At 38.3% G+C, this 22,370-nt stretch overlaps 1 protein-coding gene and 1 long non-coding RNA gene across 5 annotated transcripts; one reads left to right on the top strand and one right to left on the bottom strand.

Moving 5' to 3' along the window:
* Positions 1-13,307: 13,307 nt before the first annotated feature.
* On the bottom strand, positions 13,308-16,738 carry LOC148740513 (uncharacterized). Of its 3 annotated transcripts, none has more exons than XM_088748562.1 (3): positions 15,461-16,738; positions 14,696-14,924; positions 13,308-14,221 (listed from the first exon to the last, which is right to left on the bottom strand). In XM_088748562.1, exons 1-2 carry the CDS (start codon positions 15,785-15,787, stop codon positions 14,916-14,918), a joined length of 336 nt encoding a protein of 111 aa, XP_088604688.1. In that variant the 5' UTR covers positions 15,788-16,738; the 3' UTR covers positions 13,308-14,221; positions 14,696-14,915. The 3 variants fall into 3 exon arrangements, with proteins under 3 accessions (XP_088604688.1, XP_088604686.1, XP_088604687.1); XM_088748560.1 differs by having other exon boundaries at positions 14,691-14,924; XM_088748561.1 differs by having other exon boundaries at positions 14,437-14,924.
* Positions 16,739-17,855: 1,117 nt separating this feature from the next.
* On the top strand, positions 17,856-21,947 carry LOC148740514 (uncharacterized). Of its 2 annotated transcripts, none has more exons than XR_015996566.1 (5): positions 17,856-18,473; positions 18,689-18,740; positions 18,934-18,977; positions 19,546-19,720; positions 20,154-21,947. It is a non-coding gene; the product is annotated as an uncharacterized LOC148740514 (long non-coding RNA). The 2 variants fall into 2 exon arrangements; XR_015996565.1 differs by having other exon boundaries at positions 17,868-18,521.
* Positions 21,948-22,370: the final 423 nt, after the last annotated feature.

A 22,370-nucleotide genomic window follows, 5' to 3' on the forward strand; every position in this document is an offset into this window, starting at 1 on the left:
GGAAAAGAATATAGATTTGACAATGATTTATTTTGCTTTAACACATAGCATTCATTAAGCAGGTGCATCAGTTAAGCATACACATTCACTTGCACGATGAAAGACTACTATTTGATCAAACAAGAAAAGAGCTCAGCATTTTTGTTTGTTTATTACAAAACTATGATCCAGAGGTTAAAAGTTTCCTGAGGGAGTTACTGAGGAAGTTACCAACGAAGTGTTGTCTTTTGTTCAATTGTTTCCACATTTTGCTGGGTTCACCATAATCATCTTACAACAATCAAACTTCTAACGGTCTCAGAAGAAATCCTTTAGACATTTGCACCGAAACGTCGGTTTCTATCACTTCTATTTCTTGTCTCGTGTATTTCCAAATTGTTTCTTATAAGATTATTATAGTTTGTTTGTATAGGTCTGCGATGAAAATTTGATATAACTAACTTAATCTTGCTCACACCTTGTCAAGTTTTCAGCAGCTTAGTTATTCCAGGGTGCTAAAACCCCTCTCATTATTATGATACCAATTAATTATTATTTTCTGTCTAACGAACATTATCTCCTGTTTCTATTTAATACTCGATAAAGGGTAAAATAGAGTTGTTGTTGTCAACTTTTATATCAGCTGATGATGTTTGAACTCCATTGGATTAAAGACTGTTTGCAGCACTTTGGTCAAGGAACTGGTCGATACGTAAAGTCTAGGTACCTCCTAGCCTTGACCCAGTTTCCTGACTCAAGAAGGTGATGTCAAGCAAGGAACTATGTGTACTAGTAACCACCTCGTGCAATGGGGCCCTTGAACTGTTAAGACATGGGACATAGCAAAGCTGTCTCGAATTCAGTGTTATGCTTGGTCAGTATTGTGATACATAAAGCCCATCTCCTAGCCTCGACCCAGTTTCCTGACTCAAGAAGGTGATGTCAAGCAAGGAACTACGCCGTGTACTAGTAACTACCTCGTGCAATGGGGCCCTAGAGCTGTTTAAGACATTGGAAATGGCAAAGCTGTCTCGAATCCAGTGTTATGCTTGGTCAGTATTGAGAGAAGCCTCGTTTCCAGAATCTATCCTCTTCCCACTCCCCCTCAATACCTCAATCCTGGTTTGAGGGGGCCTGGAGTTGAAATTCCCACTCTGAGGTGAATGTGGTTAGTTGTACATCATTTAAATCTGAGATAAATTTCTCCATCCTTAACCATACCTGTTGATTCTTAGAGTATCATCAGCATTATTACCACTTTTATGTTTTTCCGTCTTACTAAACCGATATATGATGGTTTTTTTTCAAGCTGGGAAAGTACTTCTATTAGTGGGAAAGATCTGCTCAGAAGTTCGAGACCCACTTTCACATGATTCTTCAAATTTGGGAGAGTCACCACTTTTGAAGACGTGTCACAATTTTATCTAGCCTGGTTTTTTCCCGGTCTACTTTTCTTCTTTTCCTAAATATTGTACTTTAATTGTCCTAAATTTGTGAACGGCATGGCAAAATGTGGGCTGTCACTGAGTTCAGGAGAATTTGAATCTATTTGAATTTTGTACTGACGAGTTTGGTGGAAATCCCTGCAAATATACTGGTTATTCACTACTGTAACAGGTATTGGGACATTTGAGTAATAATGAAAAGCACGTTTGAGGACTCAAAGGGCTGCACATGATCAAACTTCGAAGCGGTCAGCCATCGTACTCCTGCTAGTGGTGGTAGATCATCTGCATGCCTGTATGAAATCTATTTGTTAGAAAAGCCGTACATTTTTCTTCTTCTTCTTCTTTTTTTCGTTTTTATCGACAGCGGTTCTCTTTTGTTTTGTTTTTTAATGTTTTTGGCAGGATCTTATCCTGCAGCCGACCAAAATTCATTCTCTTGTGCATGACAGAGGTGTAGGGAGCACGGAACGGGGAACGAAGACCGAAACACGGGGCACGAGACGCGGGGCAGGGGGCACGGGGAACAGGGCACGGGGCATGGATTGTGGTGTACCGCAGGGATCTTGTCTGGGCACTCTTTTATTCACACTCTACACTAGTAGATTGTTTCAGATTGTTCAATCGCATTTGCCTGACGTTCACTGTTTTGCAGATGATACTCAAATATATATTTATTTTTGTCCCAATGACGCTATTGATGAGTCTTCCGCCCTAAATGCTTTGGAGTCCTGTGATGATACTCGCTCAGGGATGTTAACTGACAATCTAAAGCTCAACGATGTTAAGTCTGAATTTTTGGTCATAGGAACACCTCAGCAATTGGCTAAAGTTAATAATCATTGTATACGGGTGGGTGATTGCAGCGTCTCAGCAGTCTCCTCTGCTAGAAACCTCGGTTCTTGGTTTGACACAAAGTTATCAATGGCTACCGACATACCGAAATTGTCTAGCTCTTGTTTATATTATCTCTATAATATTCGGCGTTTACGGAAGTACCTCTCTGGACGGTACACTGAGACTATGGTGCATGCATTTTTGTCATCTAGGATTGACTTCTGTAACATTATTTTGTATGGTATTCCTGACTATCGTTTAAATAAGCTTCAAATAATACAGAATGATGCTGCTAGACTGGTTTGTCAGCAGAGTAGATACTGCCATATTACACCTTTACTTTTTGATTTACACGGGCTACCAGTTAAATTTCGAATTGTTTTTAAAATTCTTTTAATTACTTTTAAGGTTCTTAAAGGTTTGGCACCTACATATCTAGCCTCTTTAATTTCCATGAAGTCACCTTCACGGTATAATCTTAGGAGTTCTCGTGATAGCCTCCTCCTTAGTTATCCTAAAAAGTTGTCTAAAGTAACTATTGGTGATCGCTCCTTCACGTATGCTGCACCGAAACTTTGGAACGCGCTTCCTCTGGAAATTAGGTCTGAAAACACTGTTGCTGGCTTCAAGTCTAAACTTAAGACACATTTATTTCGTGCTGCGTTTTCATAGCCTGCCAAATATTAATTACTTTATTTTATTTTATATGTTAATTATTCCATATACTGTGATCCTAACCTATTTATTATTGTTCTCTTAGTTTTAAACTATTTAAATAGTGATATGTTGTAATGCGCATTTGAGCATATCCACACGGAATTTGCGCGCTACAAATGCTGTAATGATAATTATTATTAAGTTCTCGAAGAATAAAGAAAAAGGAAGGAAGAAACAAGAAAAGTGGAATAAGGGACAGCGAAGATAAACAGTAATGGGTGAAAGAAAGATGAATAGATTAAACTGTGTCGAACAGGGTCTGCGAGCCAGGATTTCAAGTCCATTTTCATTTCAGGAACAGCGACATGGATATGGTATCCGTAGCATGGGTATGGGTATCCGGCCGCTTCGCCTTAATCACGGTATTGGTTTGAAAAAATATGCTAGTAACAAACTTACGTTGCGGTCCTTTACAACGAAGAAACACGTTTTAAGCTGAACTTGTCTCATAAAACATATTAAATCTACACTGACCTCTTGAACTGTCCACCTAATACAGGTTTTGGGTCGATGTAAATATCGTGTCCTCCACCAAATGAGGGTCCACGATCTGAACAGCTGAACCATAAGTAGTATATGAAGAATATGAATCATGTCGTCCGGGCTGTGACAGTTTCACTAGTCCCCAGCCAGGTTTGCTAACCAATGAGAACAAAAAGGCTGTCGAACTGCTTAGCCATGAACAACTCATTTGATGCTATATGTAGCGAAATAAAAACACAAATACTGTAAACTATTAAAACCATTTTAACCCTTAGCACAGTTCTACCCATAATGTTATAAAGTAACTAGGCCTGTCCTTAGGAATTTTTCTGGAAAAGCCCGTTCTATTTTCTCATTCCTGTTTCTTTATGAGTTTAAGTCGACAGTGAAATATTTTCTTTACTACAGGGTCATTCGAGGCGGCACCGGAAGGCTTTTTCTGGATCAAATCCAATTGCGTGGTCGTGTGATAGAGGGAGTTCTTACATAATTGAAAGATGCAGCTATTCCTGATCAAGTCCCTAAAGTTGGTCTTAAAAATTAATTATCGCTTTGATAATATGCATGCTAGCTGGAAATGTTTCACAAGAATCTAAGGGTAGGTTTAAATCGACATCAATTCCAGCGTTCCGAAAGGCGCACTGACATCAATTTTCTACCTCTGATTTTTTTAATGACTCGCTCGACGAACTTCGCCGAAAAGGAGGGACTGCTCTCCATATAAAGTTATTACAGAGGAATTACTTCGAGTTACTCATTCTCAACTGTATGTTGTGTGTTTTTAGGAAATATTAACCACGCACAGTCTCAAATATTACCAAGTTGAGAGAAATTTCAGAGAAGAGGAAAAATCAAATGAAGCGATTGATCTATTCAACGATCTTTCCCTTACTCCATGATGTGCTAGTGTATCCACCAAAGATGCATTTTCCCACATGGATAATGGTCACTGTTGGTCCTTTGCTGTCACACAGTGAGTGGAAGGTAGAGGCAAGCCATCCATCCACTGATGCTCGCGAAAAGCGCTTCCAGTAAGTGAACTGGCTCTGCACAACAGGGCTTAACCAATTGCTCAGGGTTCTAAGGCAATTGTCATCGTTGGCCAGAGTTGCTGAGTGACCCAAACCTTAATACAGAAGAGAAGAAATATCACATTGAACTTCACGTTTTTAACTGCAGTCAGCCTTACGCAACTTATTAAATTTTGGCTTGGTATTGCAGCAAAATGACAAACGCCTTTCTTCGATATTTGTTTTAGTAAAGACTATGGCATCTCAGTATCGATTTTTTAGTAAAGGTTATGGCGTCTCTGTATTGATTTGCTTTTCTGTAGGGCCTTAGAATTTAATTCAAGTGAGCACTCAACATATTTTACCCGCGTAGCTGTAGTAACAATCAAAGACATCTCCAACGTATCCAGCTTTACACTTGCACTTGTACGAGCCGCGTTCATTTGTACAAGTGGCCAGCTTGTGACAGTAATTAAAATCATTTTGGCATTCGTTTAAGTCTATCGATGAGATGAAATAACATGCGGATTAAGCTTTACAGGTCTAACTTCCCAACACCACTGAGCTTATACTCCCTTCCAAGGCATAAATCGAACTGGGCCCAGTTCAAAGGGCGGATAACGCCATCCAGCGGATAAATCGCTATCTAGCGGATAAGTGATGGAAAACCTATCCACCACCGGCATAGCGATTTATCCACGGACATTGTTATCCACCCTTCGAAGAATTGGTGCCTGGAGTATTGTTACTTTTCCCTGATGTAATTACAACTCTCTAAGAAGTTGTCGTCCTTAAGGAATATACCTGGATACCAGCAAAGCCTCTAGGACTTAATTGCGATGGACTTAAATTCAACCTGTTGTCCTTCTAAAGGAGGAAAAGCAATATAAGTCGTTTCACGTTACACAAGCCATGTTAACCTCTACTGGCAATGTGTTCTTAAACTCGTTACACATTTTATGCAGAGTTCTACGAAAAGAGTTGATATAATTTAGATTATAAATGTCCCATATTTAAAGCATTACTTGACATTATTTACATACCTTTTTTTACAATCTTCTTCTTTGAAGTTATTTGGCTGATTCTTGGCCCAGGCTGTAAAGTTTTCACGTTCGCGACGATCCACCCAAATAAAGTCGCTCTCTGTTGATCTGTCATTGAAACCCAACCATTATTTATTTCCATTGTGGCGATGTTGTATGTAAACATTTTCTTCATTGTTGTTCACATCAGCAAGAACTGAGTTTTGTTGTCTACATTCTCTTACAGCTTTGGTCCAGTTTGCACAGGTATCACTTGTGTGGTAACAGAATCCATTGAAGTAGCTCCATCCGGGGGCACAGATGTCTGGAAGTGAATATGTTATTTAATCTTGAAAGCGGTACCATAAATTTATTATGTCTTTGCATGTGACACATTTTAATTGCATGAAAATATAACCGTAAACGTGGATGTTTTATTCGCGTCCTCTTGAACATACTTCATCTCCTCTGATACGATGAATATATGAAGTTCATATATTTTGAACTGCGGTTGTAGATTCGTATGATGCACGATCCTCGCAGTAGAGAGCGCTATTTATGCAATAGCGAAAATCAGACCTGAAAAAAATCAGGCCTGTACGCTCTCTACTGCGAGGATCGTGCATCATACGTATCTACAACCGCAGTTCAAAATATATGAACTTCATATATTCATTGTATCTGATTTATCATCACGGGTTTATTACGAATCAACTTAACGGCCTGCTCCCAGTTGCCTTGTTAGCTCAATTGGTAGAGCGCTGCACTAGTATCGCAGAGGTCAGTGGTTCGAGTCCCGTACAGGCCTGATTTTTTTTAAGGTCTGATTTTCGCTATTGCGTAAATAGCGCTCTCTACTGCGAGGATCGTGCATTATACGTATCTGCAACCGCAGTTCAAAAAATATGAACTTCATATATTCATTGTATCTGATTTATCATCACGGGTTTATTACGAATCAACTTAACGGCCTGCTCCCAGTTGGCTTGTTAGCTCAATTGGTAGAGCGCTGCACTAGTATCGCAGAGGTCAGTGGTTTGAATCCCGTACAGGCCTGATTTTTTTCGGATCTGATTTTCGCTATTGCATAAATAGCGCTCTCTACTGCGAGAATCGTGCATCATGCGTATTCATCTCCTCTGTCGCTCAAAGTTTGGAAGTATTTGACGTACTAACTGACCTGTTACGACACAGGATCATATCTAGTATCGTACAATTCCTTAGCACAATCTCTGAATCCAGATATATTCATGTTCTGCAAACAATCAAAAGTTCTTACTTAAAGTGAATGCAACAATCGTCCTAAGTGAGGAAAATTCAAAACGTGAAAAAATTTAGGGTAAGAATGGATTGCTAATAGTTAGGTAATATGCGTCGATCAAGCAAATATTTTCAGTCAGATCTAAGCTTATTACCTCAATCCATGTAGAAATACCGTTATGAACTGGTGCCAAGTTTCCACTTGCTGTGGCGCTGTGATTGGCTGATATTTGGACGGATGGTGTGGCATTGTAACTTCTTGTAAAACGCACAAACTGTCAGTAAAATGGAGAGAAAAAACCGGAATTTATTAAGGCAGTTCTGGGATTTGCGTTTTCGCAAACATTTTTTAAAATAACTTCCATTTTCCATCATCGCAATTTTGCATGAAACATCCATTTTCTCAGAAGATCACTGTACACCAACCTCACAGTATGCATTGTTGTCTCCATATGTTGGTGGATTCGTGTTTGGGAAGTTTACGGAGCCATGTTCAGTGAAGAGTGGGTTGTGCAACTTAGCAAACGCCATCCAGGTCTGTGAAGAAGCAGCGCAAAAACAACACATTTACTTGTAGTAAGAACAGCATCTCATTTTCTATCAGTTACAAATGATATCATAGAGTAAAACACCTTTGAACTCCAAGAGATATTAATTGCAATGAAACGTATTTGTTTGAGAGGCAATTTTGGACAAATATTTTCTCACTAAACAAGGAACTCTGGTCAGGCTTAACCACAAATACAGACGTTCAATCATTATACGAAATCAAGTTGATGTTTTGACGAGACTGAAAAAAGTGCTCGTTGTCTAAAGGCTTTATCGATCTTACATAATTAGAATTCGGAAAGAGCTTACCACATAGATATCTTGATGCTTGCCCTCAAAATTTTGCTGCTGACGCAAACAAACCTTAAACGAGTTCTTGGTTACATCTTCCACCCAGATCAACGCAGCGTCGTGTTCCTTTCCACACCTTTGGTGATTGGACGTCGCAAAAACAACTGGTGAGGTTTTAAACTTGCCCTATACAAATGTAAGGATATAATGCCCTGCAGTGATCTTAGTGCGTTTTCGCATTTGTAACTATATTTGATCTAAGGTAATGTTAATCAATTAGTTTTGACCACGCTAAATCTCCAAAAGAGACAAGTATCAAACTAAATTCAAAGTTTGGCAAGTTACAACTTTGAACCTGTTTTAAATTCTCACCAACAATGTGGTCCTTTTTCTTTCATATTATCACAGTATTTTTTTTACCCTAGAAATGGAATTGCATCTGCTCAACAAAAATAATTTCTGCATTGATAACTTGTTAAAAGATAACCTGCCTTTAAAAAGGTCACATCTGCACAATTCGTTCCCGACCACCATTTTGTCATCTTGATTCTTCCCGTCATTCTCTCGGGTTGTGCTCCTTGGTACGCCATCCAATCAACGGTAGCAAAAGGATTGACGTTGTTTCCATTCCCCCCAGATTGCATTCCACAAACTGCAAAATTTTTTGTATTGACTTTTTCGGTCCAAGATGTGATGGCATGGTACACTGTCTTGAAGTCATTCATGTTCATGCGATTAAGAGTGATCTGTACTTGAAGTTCTTTGTTCGAATAGAAGCGGTATGGTGGGAATACAACTGTTTTGCAGCTTGAATCTGACCAGTCAGGAACTCGACCATGAATGATTGGAAAACCTGTAAAGATTTAAAAAGCTGAGCCTGGAAGTCCTGTTCATGTGTCTTGTCAGCAGAAAAAATCATTTCTTGGAGTGAATATGGCTTACCTTCACAGCTTCCAGGATGATACAAGGTATTATTGTCTAGTCCCTTGCAGAAACTAAACTTGTACTGACATTCATTGTCATATGTTGTTCCATTTTCGGTGCAGACTGGATCTTGATACGACGGGCAGCTGTCGTTACACACACACCCAGCTTCATAGGCACTGTAGGTTTTGCAGATTCAAAATGATGGGTAAAACACCTCTAGGCAAGGATTGAGGTCTGTGAATGCAAAGAAAAATGATAGTTACATTAGAATAAACGAAAGTGAGTAAAGTTACTTCGCAAAATGATTGCACGAACATTCTCAGACTGAACACAAACCTCCTATCACGACGTAACTAACTGAGAGAGGGTCATGTTTACTTCCTGTTCCACTCCAGTCCTTAACGTAAATCCTCGTGGATGTGAGACTATCTTCCTACGCAGAGGACATAGAAGGGACAAAAAAATAAAACAACAGCAAAACGAAGAAACATACAAACATAGAAATAAACTGCTCATTTACCTCAACCCAGGCTGATATGATGTTATCTTTCGGTGAGACGAGGCTTCTCATGCTGACTTGAGGGTTGTACGTATGATGCACAGACACAAGGACAACAGGTGAGGCATAAAAGGTTGTGTTAAACCTCACTTCCTGTAAAATTAAAAAGGAAAAAATTGATTTGCAAGATAATTCTAGTGATACGATGAACTCTATCATACAAACAGTAAACCACAGTAAATTACACTCACTTGACAGAAACCATAATTGCCCTCAGCTGTTGGCGGACTACTGTTTGGAAAATCTGCTTCTCCTGACAACGTAAAATTGAATTCAGAGCCATTTCCAACAAATGCGAACCAGTCCTGTAGTAAAAAATTCAAAACATAAGTTTCCATCAGACGGAGCATGAGGTTGTAGAAAAAACTAACGGTTGCACTTCCACTCCTGAAAACTAGGATTGTCATAGGAATATCTCTTACCACAGTAGTGTCTTGATGTTTTCCATTGAAGGGCAGGAACTCCCGGATGCACACCTCGAAACTTCTAGAACTCACATTTTCCAACCAAACATACATAGCGTCATCTGGCTTTGTGTCAACAAAGTTGAAATGGTAAATTGGCCACCGTAACGATTACTTTGTGTCACATGTGTATTCAGCTGACACAAACACGGAAGGTCTTGCAGGAAAATTCTGCGGTGTTTAAAACTCGGTTAAATCCCACATTTAATTAAGTGCAATCTCAGTTTCGCTTGACAGCCAAGCTTTGCGGTGCCATTCGAAAAATTTATCGAACTCACACTTTGTGACCTTATTAGGTGAACTCGGGTGGATTTTGCGACAATTTCGAGCTTGCCTTTTTGCTGACGGGACATAAATTGTTGTTAAGCCAGTATTTGAAATGTTAATTTCGCCAGTTTAAAACCCAGACTTTTGGAGCGTAGGATACTTTTGGTTCCTAAGATATCCAAGTGGAAAGTTGATATCAAAAGAAGCTCTGAAACACCTGTTACAGCACTCCTTTTTGTAGTCTTGATGACTCATGTGCGACGAAACTTTAATGGAACATGGGCTAATTATAATCCGATCAAAACCCGAATGGCTATTGTCAAAATCAGTATATGGTAAGATATGACCATCACCATGTCATAAGTCTGCTGTAATTGGAAAGTAAAGGGTTAAATTTCTGCCCGATATATTGTGCTTGTCACGTCTATCTTTTTCGAAACTTTACTTTGAGAAAAATGTGCAATACCTAATTTGATTGAATGAAACATGGAATATCACAGACGGAAATTTATGATGTTGACCTGTTACACGGAGGAATTTAGAATGAGAAACGCAGTATTTCACAATTTGAAGTTTCTCTATTGATAATGAATTACTTTTAAAAATGGCCTGGCACGAGAAATTGTAAAGAAGCGCAGATCTGTTTTGCAATGATTGGCGAGACAAGAAGCGTTACAGGAAATGTTCTTTGAATGTTTTTCAAATGTATTTTAATATTTCTGAGCGGGAAGCAAAGCCAAAGAAGTCTTACCTTTTATGGCCAAACAGATATTTCCGTGGAGGAACAAAACTATGATCAATGCAGTTAAGTGAGTCATTTTTTCAAGCTATGCTTCACGGCAGAATGGTTTTGGCCAGCAAGATCAGGTTTTTATATTAGAACTTAGAACAGCGTTTTGATTGGTTCAAATTGACATCCAGCTCAAGCAAAGTATTTCAAAAATTATAACCTTCACGTGAACATGGTTTGCCATAGGACGTGTTAAAGTGGTACAGGTGTAAACCCGTTAAAGGCAAAAATTGAAACCCACACCTTTGCCATTTACATGACGTACGTTTGATTTTGAACCGAATAATCTGAGGAGCGCTCTACTAACTTCTTATAATGAGATGAGAAATGAATGTTCGTCAGTATAACAGATCTCAGAACTGGAAAATTCGTGGTCTCCACCATAAAGTTACGGCGCCGTGAGGGATTTCATTGGTCAACGGTGTATCCATAGATTCCTCTAAAGAGGTGTCTAAGCCTAAGGAAATTGATGACAGACGAAAAAAAAGACGTCAAAGAAGATTAACTTGGCGGGCTTTGGATAACAGGAAGATAGCATTTAGATGCTACATCACGTCAAATGGTCTTCTATCTTGGAATAGGTAGTGGAGATATCTTTACAAAATCTGCATCTGAATTAATGCAAGATGCAACTCTCGTACATTTGATGCAATCCCTATGCTGAATAATTACGAAAAGGAGACACTTCTGAATATCGAAAACTGGATCTCCACGAACGTGTTGAAACATACCCGACAATTAATTAATTTTTCTCATTTTAGTGAATAAAAGAGTGTTTTGACTGGTCTGAATTTGCCCTGACTCACGCAGAAGTGTCGGGTTTATTGGAGGAAGATCAGATTGGAAGAGAGGATTCACTTCACCAAGAATAGCTTCTTAAATGGACGTATAATTTGCGACATGATTCTCTCGAGGGGTACAGGTGCAAACCTCAATGTTACTGGTTAAAAATCAAGCTTACATACACATGCACGATGAGAGGCTGTTATTGGATCAAACGAATTAATAGCTCCACACTTTTGCATGTTTATTAGAAACCTATTATATCAGACGTGGAATTTTTCCTAAGGAAGTTACTGAGGAAGTCACAAGTGATAGTTGTGTGTTTTGTTAAATTTTAACCTCGTTTAAAAGCCTCTAACAACAAGCCGTGCCAAACTTTCAAGGGTCTTGGGATAAATCCTACAGATATTTAAATTATGGGTAACGTAAAGCTAGTTGAGAAGGGATTAGCACTGAAGTATTGGGGATCAGTATCACGAGGACCATACGATGGAGATCTAAAAAAAAAACTAGGCAAAGAAAAGCTTCGCTATCTTCGCACAAATTGACGAACTTGAAGCGCAACACTTTTGGTATCGTTGTCCGCCCTCAGGAACAAGTGTTCGGACTGTAGCTAGGATTTGATCTTTTAAAATTGCTCAATATTATTGTAACGTACGCACCGGTAACATCACTCAATGGCTATCTGAGCCATATACGTTTATTCCTCGACCAGTGGTTTCTATAACAAAATTAAATTACACTAAGTCAAACTACGGAAAATAAATGGCATGAACAAAATAATAAAAGATATAAACGCGGCGAAATGAAAACATAAAACACAAATTGGTTGTAACATCCCGGCCCCGAATTAGCCACCTAGGCTAATTCTAACAAGACACAACAAATTACTTAGATTACACAGTTGGTTTTTTTTCTATTTTCTAATAAAGTCATAGCATAGTCATAATTTCCAAAACTCTTCCAATGGGGCTCTTTACGTCAGGTTCCGGGATCTTGAACCCCTTCAAGATGACATAGCTTTCTGATGCCTCGTCTGCATACAGATGATGCTGTTCTGAGTCTAACGTTTCGGACGTGACCATTGCTGTCAGGGTACACCTCCTCGATGACACCCATTAGCCAACACCCTCGTGGCGTTTTTTCGTCAACACCCACGGCCAACTTGCGGCGTGGCGAATACCATTTCTGTCTTCTCTGTAGTGAAGGCTAGTAGTCCTTAAACCCTCTTTTCCAGAAGGCGTCTGCCAGACATTGTGCCTGCCGCCAGCGCTTATTGTACTTGTCTTGCTCCTTGAATACGTCAAGAGGAAGGCAGAACGTGGGGAGGACCCGAATGCCCCTGTTGGTGATGGAAGTTCCGGATGATCAAATTGGTGACGTGATGCTTGCTTGGCAGAATAGCAGGGTGCTTCGTTTGTAATGAAACAGGAGCATTCTCGAGGCGACCTCCTACTCTTAATATTCCGTCAGAAACTGTAACGTACGCACCGGTAACATCACTCAATGGCTATCTGAACTATAGAGTCCTAAAGTGTGACGTCACGTTGCCATGACAGCATTTTTTTCTGGTCTAAACAGTTTAAAACACGTAATTTTTTAAGTACAGATTTTCTGAAGTAAGAAATTTGGAAAAAAATCAAACTTTGCCATGGTATAGTTACTAAGGTTAAAGCAAAGAATCGCCAACATCACCGAGCGGCTGTCTATGAATTAACACTTACGGCTCAATCAACAATTTCAGTGACTCAATCGGCCATCACAATTTATATTTGTTTCAGTTAATTTCAAAACATTTTAATCGGTTTCTTTCAACTTGTTACTAAACAGTAAAAAATGAGCATGTTGGCGTCTACTTTTCCAGTTATCAGTGGTGAACGGTACCCTAATATTATGATAACTCGCCCAAACAGCAGCACATATATCCCTCGAATGGTTAAGTAAACCATTTAAAATTCGATTTATTTTTCAGAGAAGAAAACTTGTCAGCAGTATTTATGATTTCAATACAATTGTGCCACACAAAAAGGCAATGGAAATTTCCATGTAATACTCATTCACGTATACTTAACATTATCAGTCATTGTTAAACAAAATTGAACGGGTACATGGAAATTTCCATGTAATACCCATTTGCGCGTAAAAAAAATAATTTTAAACACCTTTGGCCATTAAACAGGTCCATGGAATTTTCCATGTACATGTAATACTTACTCGCGTATACAAAACAGTATCAAACATTCTTAATCAAAACAGGTACATAGAAATTTCCATGTAATACTCATTTACGTATACAAACAGTATCAACCATTCAGAACCAATTTAAACAGGTACAAGGAAATTTTCATGCAATTCTTATACGATTTCATTGTGCCGGATAGTGCCTCACCAAAATGATCTATGGAAATTTCCATGAAATATTTATCCTCGTATACAAACAGTATCAAACAGTCCTGACCAAAGCGGTACCGGTACGTGGAAATATCCATGTAATACCCTTTCACACGCAAAAAATAATAATAATTTCAAACTTTCTTGGCCCAAAATGGGTGTATGGAATTTTATAGTGACATATTTATAGTGTCCGAAATTCCTTTTCAAAACAAGTTTATGGAAATTTTCATGTAATACTCATTCGAATATTCAAAATAGTATCTGTTTCATGTTTTGCTAAACAAATTCTCCACTCGTCGTTATCTTTGGACCCTGATCACGGCTTGCATGCTGAACGGCTCAGCGTGACAGCTTCTTTCCTAAAACCAGAAACAGGCTTCTCGTCCTTATATACGGATAATAAGTTCACGTTCCTTTGAACCGTCAGTTTGAGGCAGAAACTCACTGAAACACATAAAAATAAGGGATAAACAAGTTATTACTTTTTGCAGGTATTGGCATTGTTTACAGATGGTTTGACTGCCGGTTACTGCAAGTCAGCAATTTTGTCTCACTTCTTTTAGCAATTTAGTTACTGTATTATGGCATAGAAAATAAAGGAGTCAATGTCTGTAAAATGTGCAGCTTAAGTACATTTTATTTGTATAATTGTGTCTTACCTAGAGTATACGAGTCTCCAAACAATAATACAATCCCTCTTGGAGGCACGAAAAGCTTTATGATATGCTGCATGAGGTCCACCTCATTCTCAGCCACAAACCAATTTGTGGCACTTTTCGATGTGTGCCAACAATAATGACACTGGCTCTTACGTTTACGTTTGTCGTCGTAAACATCGTAATCGACAAGGTCTCAGCATCAAAAGAAAATGGTTCACTTGGTTGTACGGAAATAGTGTTTGACTCATTCTCACCTCACCGTTTTTTTGCCTTGATTTTCCTCGCAGCCACTGGTAGAGGAACTATTTGCAGGTCGTTTGTCAGAACTTGACGTGGGGAACAATTCTACTTCTAGTAATTTTCTGACTTGTTTTCCAAATCTTGAAATGTCAGAAAATTCTCGGTACAACAGTTTAGTGAGGTCGTCGGTGGGATTTAAGAACAACTTGAAACGTCCGGGAGAAGACTTTTTCCGAGGTTTATTTTACCTAAGAAACAATGAATGCCGTTTGAAATATCATAAAACCATTTTACCGTATCTTTTACGAATTACATTGGTGTGAAAAGTAAATTCGATTGAAAATGCGGCATCGCCGGCTCCGTCCAAACACGTTTAGCGGAAACGGAGACCAGAAACGGAACTTTCTTGCGGCATTTTTGAAAAGTGTTACAGATTGATTGCTATTGTGCTCGCATTGCGAAATGCTTTAAATTTGTGTGGGAAATTTCATGTAAAAGGTAGTAAAAATTGAGAGTGACTGGTCAGAGTAAGCTAAACGCCGAAAGGAGGGAAATCCATTGCCATAGACAGGCCAAGTTTACTCAGTGCGGACCTTTTTGGAAGCCAAATCAAATGCAGCTAATCTAAGACACAAGAATATTTTGTCCTCCAAACTTATTTTTCTATTGCACGATAGGAAATGATCCTTATCTCGTACAAACTCAAAATGATCTTTCTTAGAGCAAATTCTCTTTTCTTTTGACTGAAGCTTAAATTTTTCAGAATTCTCGAAACGAAACGTACCTTGAGTTTCCTTCGATCTTCACTCGCAGGCTTCATGTGAACAACAGACCCAGGATCAGTGCCATCCTGCGCTAGAATGGATGATTTATTGTAATGATGCAGTGTGCCGGCGCACCTCTCCGTTTTCTGTTTTCGCGAAGTACCACTTTCTGTCTGAATAGTGCCGCTTTTCCCTTTTTCCTTCTTTCGAGTAAGGTAGCGAGGACCCTCTACCACGTGTTGTTGCCATATCTTTTCACTAACTGAGTTTTTTGAGCCTGGCTTGTCAAATAGCTGACCTGCATGAACCCTAAAGAATGTGCGACCACCATTTTGAATTGAGATCATTTAAGCCGTATCGTTTGTTTATTGGTTAATATGCACACCCCATAAGAAATTCTTTTGTATGCCCGATGACGTAGGAGTTTTCAAATTTCCGACAGCCGCATCACGCTGTTGAGGAAACTGTTAGTTTTTTCAAACTGAAATAGGAATACATGAACGGCTATGGATATTATGGATTACTCTAGTTCGGTTGCAGAAGAGCCACTGTCACTCTCGATTCCTTCAAGTCTCGCCGAAGAACCTTTGGTAGAAACATCAGTTACTGAAGAAAGCTTTGAGAGCCGAGCTACGAGAATAGTAGAGTCAGCCGTGGAGGTATTTCAACGTCTCTTAGCAAGCACGCCTGCCAAACGGAAAAGGGAGGCCTCGATCGACTACCGAATCGTTAGACTCTTCAAGAGCTGAAACACCACTCTCGCCTGAGCACACAGCTTCCAAAGAGTAAGAAGTAGAAACTTCTAGCGCTGCAGGTTGTGAGGACGATGACAATGTGGTCCTTTCTGAAAATGAAAGCCTCAGCGGCAACAAGGCGCAAAGCGGCAACCTTGAAGGTAAATTTCTAATCAGCTCTTCCCTAACCTCAAAAACAGAACGTTTTTCTTTCTGTTTGAGGATAATAATTCTCAATTCAGAAACACTGCAGTTGATATAGGGGGAAAAGTAGAGGAATTCTTTGATGTTCTCAAAGTAACAGATCTCGTTATGAATAGCCGGAAAACTGTTTGCCAGCTTATACCGTCCGTACAATTCAATACCTATTCACGCAGCCAAGGAGCAATTAAGAGCTCCTCCAAGTGTTTCTCCTCCAGTGTTTAAAATGATGCTAAAATCGTGGACGTGGCTGAAAAAAAAAGGATATCAGTGTATTCCAAAAGTTAATTTTTCCGACTAATCCAAAGTGAAAAACGAGATAGGAACGAACTGACCTCAAAAACCCAACGCCGGAAACGCGCAAAAATGAGAGAACTAAAACTTCATTTTATCAAAGTTGAAGATCAGTCCAGGAGGTTTTGCCCCATTTTGAAAGAATTTGACAAGTTTCCGACTTTAGACGTAGAGGAAGACCGGGAATTCAATCGGGCTTTGGGCGGCGCATCCAAAGCAAGTAAAAAAGGCTTATTGTGAACATTGTGAAGAACACGTATTAGTGAGCTGGATTTGCACTGCAAAGTGGAGCGTCATAAATCCATAATACAGCAACTAGGATGATAGTGGAACAATCTTGACGCCCTAATCTATAAACTACCGTCTATTGGGAAATTAGAGGATCAATAAAAAAGGCAGTTTTCATTTCGATGTATTTTGATAAATTTTTTGTAAACAAGAATTGTAACAGAAGGGCCGAGTTTACGTAATTTTTGTTATTTAGTCATTTATTTTAAGCCTCTGTTATGTACGGGCAAGGTGGAAGGAGTGCCTGACCTTATTATGTAAGATATTTCAAGTTCTGATTTGAAAATATCTGACAGAGACACATTGTCTGCAATTTAGAAAGTTTCATCATACTTCTTAGTTGTCATCTTAACCAAATTAAAAAAGGATAAGTTGATATTTCTAACCTAGTAAACAAAGAGAGACGTATCTGTCGTAGGAAAAGTTCGAAAAGTGAAAAAACCTGGAGGTTGCGATCGCGAGAAGTGTCATGCTGCTTCTTTGAAAGAAGGAAAGGCTCTAAAATCCAAAGCGATAATTGTGGTAATTAGATAGGAAGTATCACGAACTCCCGCAGTGACATATCGTAACGCATTCCTTAGGCCTAGTTTATACGTCGCGCTACGGTCGAATTTAATTCAGACGAATTCGTCGTTCCGTCGACGTAAATCGTGGCGTGGTTTTATGCGTCGAAATCAGTTGGATTGAATTTATTTCTCTTCCCAAATGCAGTGCCTCTGGTCAGAGGTGTCATTTTGAAATAAATTGAAATACATCAAGAAAATGCATGCATTTCATTATACGCGACTCTCGGTGCGACGTTAAAACTGAAGACGCGTTATCGATATTTTATCCGTCTGACGGATAAAACGTCAAGGACGAATTTAATTCACCAGACGAATTTAATTCGTTTTAGACGTCGCGCTATCGTCGAATTTAATTGCTTGTGCGACCTTGAATTAAATTCGACTGTAGCGCAACGTATAAACTATTAGTGTCGTTTATTGGAGAGACTGGGTTCGAAATAGCCATTACAGAGTGGACGTAAACACCAAAACAGCCAACAGCGTAACGACTTTAAAAAAAAAAAAAAAACAATCAATCGATATTATTTTGTTGCTGGCTATGCCATATAGAGCAGAAGAAGTGGGGAAGAGTAAACGTTTTGGTCGTTTTTTGTAGAGAGAGGAAAAGAGGCTGCTTGGGTGATTTGTTTCCGCCGTTCGCTGTTTTGTTGTTTACGAGTTACAGTCTTTTACTTCAAGATGAAGGCACGAAGGCGATTATTTAGCCTGGTTCTCAGACGATACAAGGCGCCCTCGTGATTTTGACGGATATTTGAGAAACTGGATTCAGACCGTCTGAGATTTAGGCTAATATCGACTCAAAGTTACGAAATATTCATCAATTCTGTGGGTTTCTGTATATTTAAGGCAACAAAATCTGGATGTGCTGAGAAATGCTTAGAAGCCGTGGATCTCGCAGAGATGTGCATGATACGTGGGAATCTTCTGGGCAATAACTCGCTGCAAACAAGGTAAATCGTACTTGATGGGCTATGGATGCACGCCAAACTAAATGAAAGGTACAGTACATCTTATGTTGTCCTTTAGTTGCACCAACAAGCTTCTTCTCGTATATAGTCTAAATCATAAATCAGACTAAATTAAATAAAACGAATTTGTAACCATTCCTTTTATAACGTGATTCATGAACAAAAAATTCCTTCAAATCTAACTTTTGTCTTTATAGGTAAAACTAAATTTGGACACACTCATGAAGCTGCTGACCAGATGTTTAACAAGTAAGAATCAGAGTTTCATTTTCATTGAATTCAGTTGAGAGGAAAACTCTCTTTGAGAATAGTTACATTGCAGAACCATCTTATTAATGCTGCCGATTTCAGTCAAAGTTTCACTGCTGGGATGCTTAACTGCCAGCTTCAAAATACTAAATGTTGTTGTTAATTGTTAGTCATATTAAATTGTGTCTTACAGGCTTTCTGAATTTTTGGTAAAGAAGGACACAAGAACCTCTATAGGTACTGTTAGGAGGAATGCAATCAGTAAACTTCTACCTTAAAAAATGAGTAGTAGTAGTAGTAGTAGTAGTAGTAGCAGTAGCAGTAGCAGTAGCAGTAGCAGTAGCAGTAGCAGTAGTAGTAGTAGTAGTAGTAGAAGTAGTAGTAGTAGTAGTAGTGGTAGTAGTAGTAGTAGCAGCCTCAGTAGCAGCAGTAGTAGCAGCAGCAGTACTAATAGTGGTAGTAGTACTAAAACTTTATTGAAATTGTCATTACATGAAGAGCCATCCTAAGCTAGGGAAAAATCCCTTACTAATTTGGGGACACTAAAAAAGAAAAAAGACTAGGAGCTATTTACAGAGGTATATATATTAATTAGTTAACTAAGAGAAAATCTATAGTTAACTAATTATGGATTTGTATTAAAAAATATTTATATATAAAATTCAAGAGGAGCAGAGTAGATTTGTATAACTATTGAGACAGTCGTGTAGTTATATTTTAAGCCTTCAATTGATTGATGTTTATCCTCTCCTGACAATATGGATGGATACAATATCTTAAAATGTTTTCTCTTGTTAATTGATAGAGCTTGTGACCTCCTTTGAGAGTTGTTACACCCCAACTCCAAAGGCTGCCGAGGTTGAGCATGTTTTTGCTGTGAAGGAGGGGATGTTGCCCATTTCACTGGGGGAGTGGCAAAAACGAAAACTGGAAACTGGTAAACCCTCATCCACTGAGAACAGTGGTTAACTGTAGTGAAAGTAAGTGGAAATATCTGCTGTACAATGGAGAATAAATAGAAACAAAAAATCTCAACAATACTTTCCATTAACAATTATACTCTGTTCATGCACTGAAGATATCTGTTTTGCTCAGATGGAGTGTGATGATCTTACATTTTAATTCTTAGCATTATACAAGACCAATAATGATAATAATAATTGTAAATAACAATAATATTAGTACCAATGACAAGTACTATTAGAAAAATCACAAACTGATCTCTGTTACAGCTTGATGTAACAGAGATCAGTTAAATACTTAAATACTTAAATACTTAGATACTTAAATTAGAAGCTTATTTATTGTTGAGGTCATTTCATTCTCTACTGTCTGGTTCATGTCCTTCAAATATTAAATTTCTGGAATAAGCGTTTTTGCTACAGTTTTTTAAGCTTTCTTTATTTATGTCAGGCTGATGCAGAAATAAATGTTGATGTCCCCCCCAGATTATGTTATTCCAGATACAGAGAAGCTTGAGCATCAACGGCTCAGGTCAGAATTTGGAAAGTAGATTGTCAAAATATAAGATTTTCAGTTATAATCGACTCACACTTGTGAATGGAAATTTCCATAGATCTTCCAGTAGAATGGTAAAATATAAGATTTTCAGTTATAATCAATTTACACTTGTGCATGGAAATTTCCATACATCTTCCATTGACATGGCAAGATTTAAGATGTTCAGCTATGATCAATTCACACAATGTGCATGGAAATTTCAATGGATATTCCAGCAACATAGCTCAAATGAAAGAATTTTTCAGTCATGATCGATCCAAACAATGTGCATGGAAATTTCCATAGATCTTCTGTATGATAAAATGACGTATCTTAGATATTCAGTTGCAATCGACTCACACGTGTGCATGAAAATTTTCATAGACCTTCTACTAACATGGTAAAATGTAAGATGTTCAGCTCTAATCGATCTAGGCATGTGCATGGAAATTTCCATAGACCTTCCATTAACATGGTAAATGTAAGATATTCAGCTATAAATAGATCTACACATGTGCATGGAAATTTACATAGACCTTCCATTAACATGGTACAATGTGAGATGTTCAGCTCTAATCGATCCAGACATGTGCTTGGAAATTTCCATAGACCTTCCATTAACATGGTATAATGTAAGATATTCAGCTGTAATCGATCTAGACGTGTGCATGGAAATTTCCATAGACCTTCCACTGACATGGTAAAATGTAACATGTTCAGCTCTAATCGATCTTGACATGTGCATGGAAATTTCCATAGACCTCCCATTAACATGGTATAATGTAAGATATTCAGCTGTAATTGATCGAGACATGTGCATGGAAATTTTCATAGACCTTCCATTAAGATGGTATAATGTAAGGATGTTCAGCTCTCATCAATCTAGACATGTGCATGGAAATTTCCATAGACCTTCCATTAACACAGCAAAATTTAAGATGTACGGTTATAATTGATCCTGACATGGTGGAGATTTCCGTAGACCTTCCATTAACATGGTATAATGTAAGATGTTCAGCTCTAATCAATCTACACATGTGCATGGAAATTTCCATAGACCTTCCATTAACACAGCAAAATTTAAGATGTACGGTTATAATTGATCCTGACATGGTGGAAATTTCCATAGACCTTCTATTAAGATGGTACAATGTGAGATGTTCAGCTCTAATCGATCTAGACATGTGCATGGAAATTTCCATAGACCTTCCATTAACATGGTGTAATGTAAGATATTTATCTGTAATCGATCTAGACATGTGCATGGAAATTTCCATAGACCTTCTACTAACATGGTAAAATGTAACATGTTCAGCTCTAATCGATCTTGACATGTACATGGAAATTTCCATAGATCTTCTATGGACATGGTAAAATGTAAATGTTCATTAACGTTCTAATCGATCCAGAAATGTCCATGGAAATTTCCAAAGATTTGCTTAAGTGACATGGTATAATGTAACATGATTTTTTTTAGTCCTTTTGGATTATCATCTCTATGGTAATGTCTGCATATACATTTGTAAAAAAGATTCTCAGAAAAATCGCTGTCAGATACGCCATATCTTATTTTGTATATTTAAAACACGGATGTATAAATTTCAGTAAATAGTTCTCAAAAGAAATTCTGTCTTTGTTGTAAAAGTTGTTGTAATCAATTCAACTGTGGAGTGGCTTTTATAGACTATTAAACTCTTTTTCCTTCAATGTAGTTGAGTGTCCTGGTTAGAATGATACATTGTAGAGCACATGTTACCCAACATATACTGAAATGGCAAGGAAGCATCTCTTTCATTGTGGTTTTTACCAAATTTTCTTCACTTCAGAAAATCTGCACTTAAAAAATTATGTGTTTTAAACTCATACTTCAAACATGGCGTCTTTATCGATATGCTCACTCGTTTCTTTCTTTTCTGGAGAGCGGAAATCGCTTGATCGCGGAGAAAACCACTTCAAATCCGACCATGTCCAAAGCTTTATTTATTCCAGGGGAGTCATCAAAGGTGAAGTCCAAGCAAGCATGAAAAATAAGGACTACAAAGTCACAGTAAGTTGCCAATTTGGGATCACAACACGTATGTTCAATTCGAAGAACTCCCAACCCCGATTTCACCTCCAATTTAATGTTTA

The sequence above is a fragment of the Stylophora pistillata genome, chromosome 2 (genome assembly GCF_964205215.1).
Source record: "Stylophora pistillata chromosome 2, jaStyPist1.2, whole genome shotgun sequence".
Classification (NCBI taxonomy): Eukaryota; Metazoa; Cnidaria; class Anthozoa; order Scleractinia; family Pocilloporidae; genus Stylophora; species Stylophora pistillata.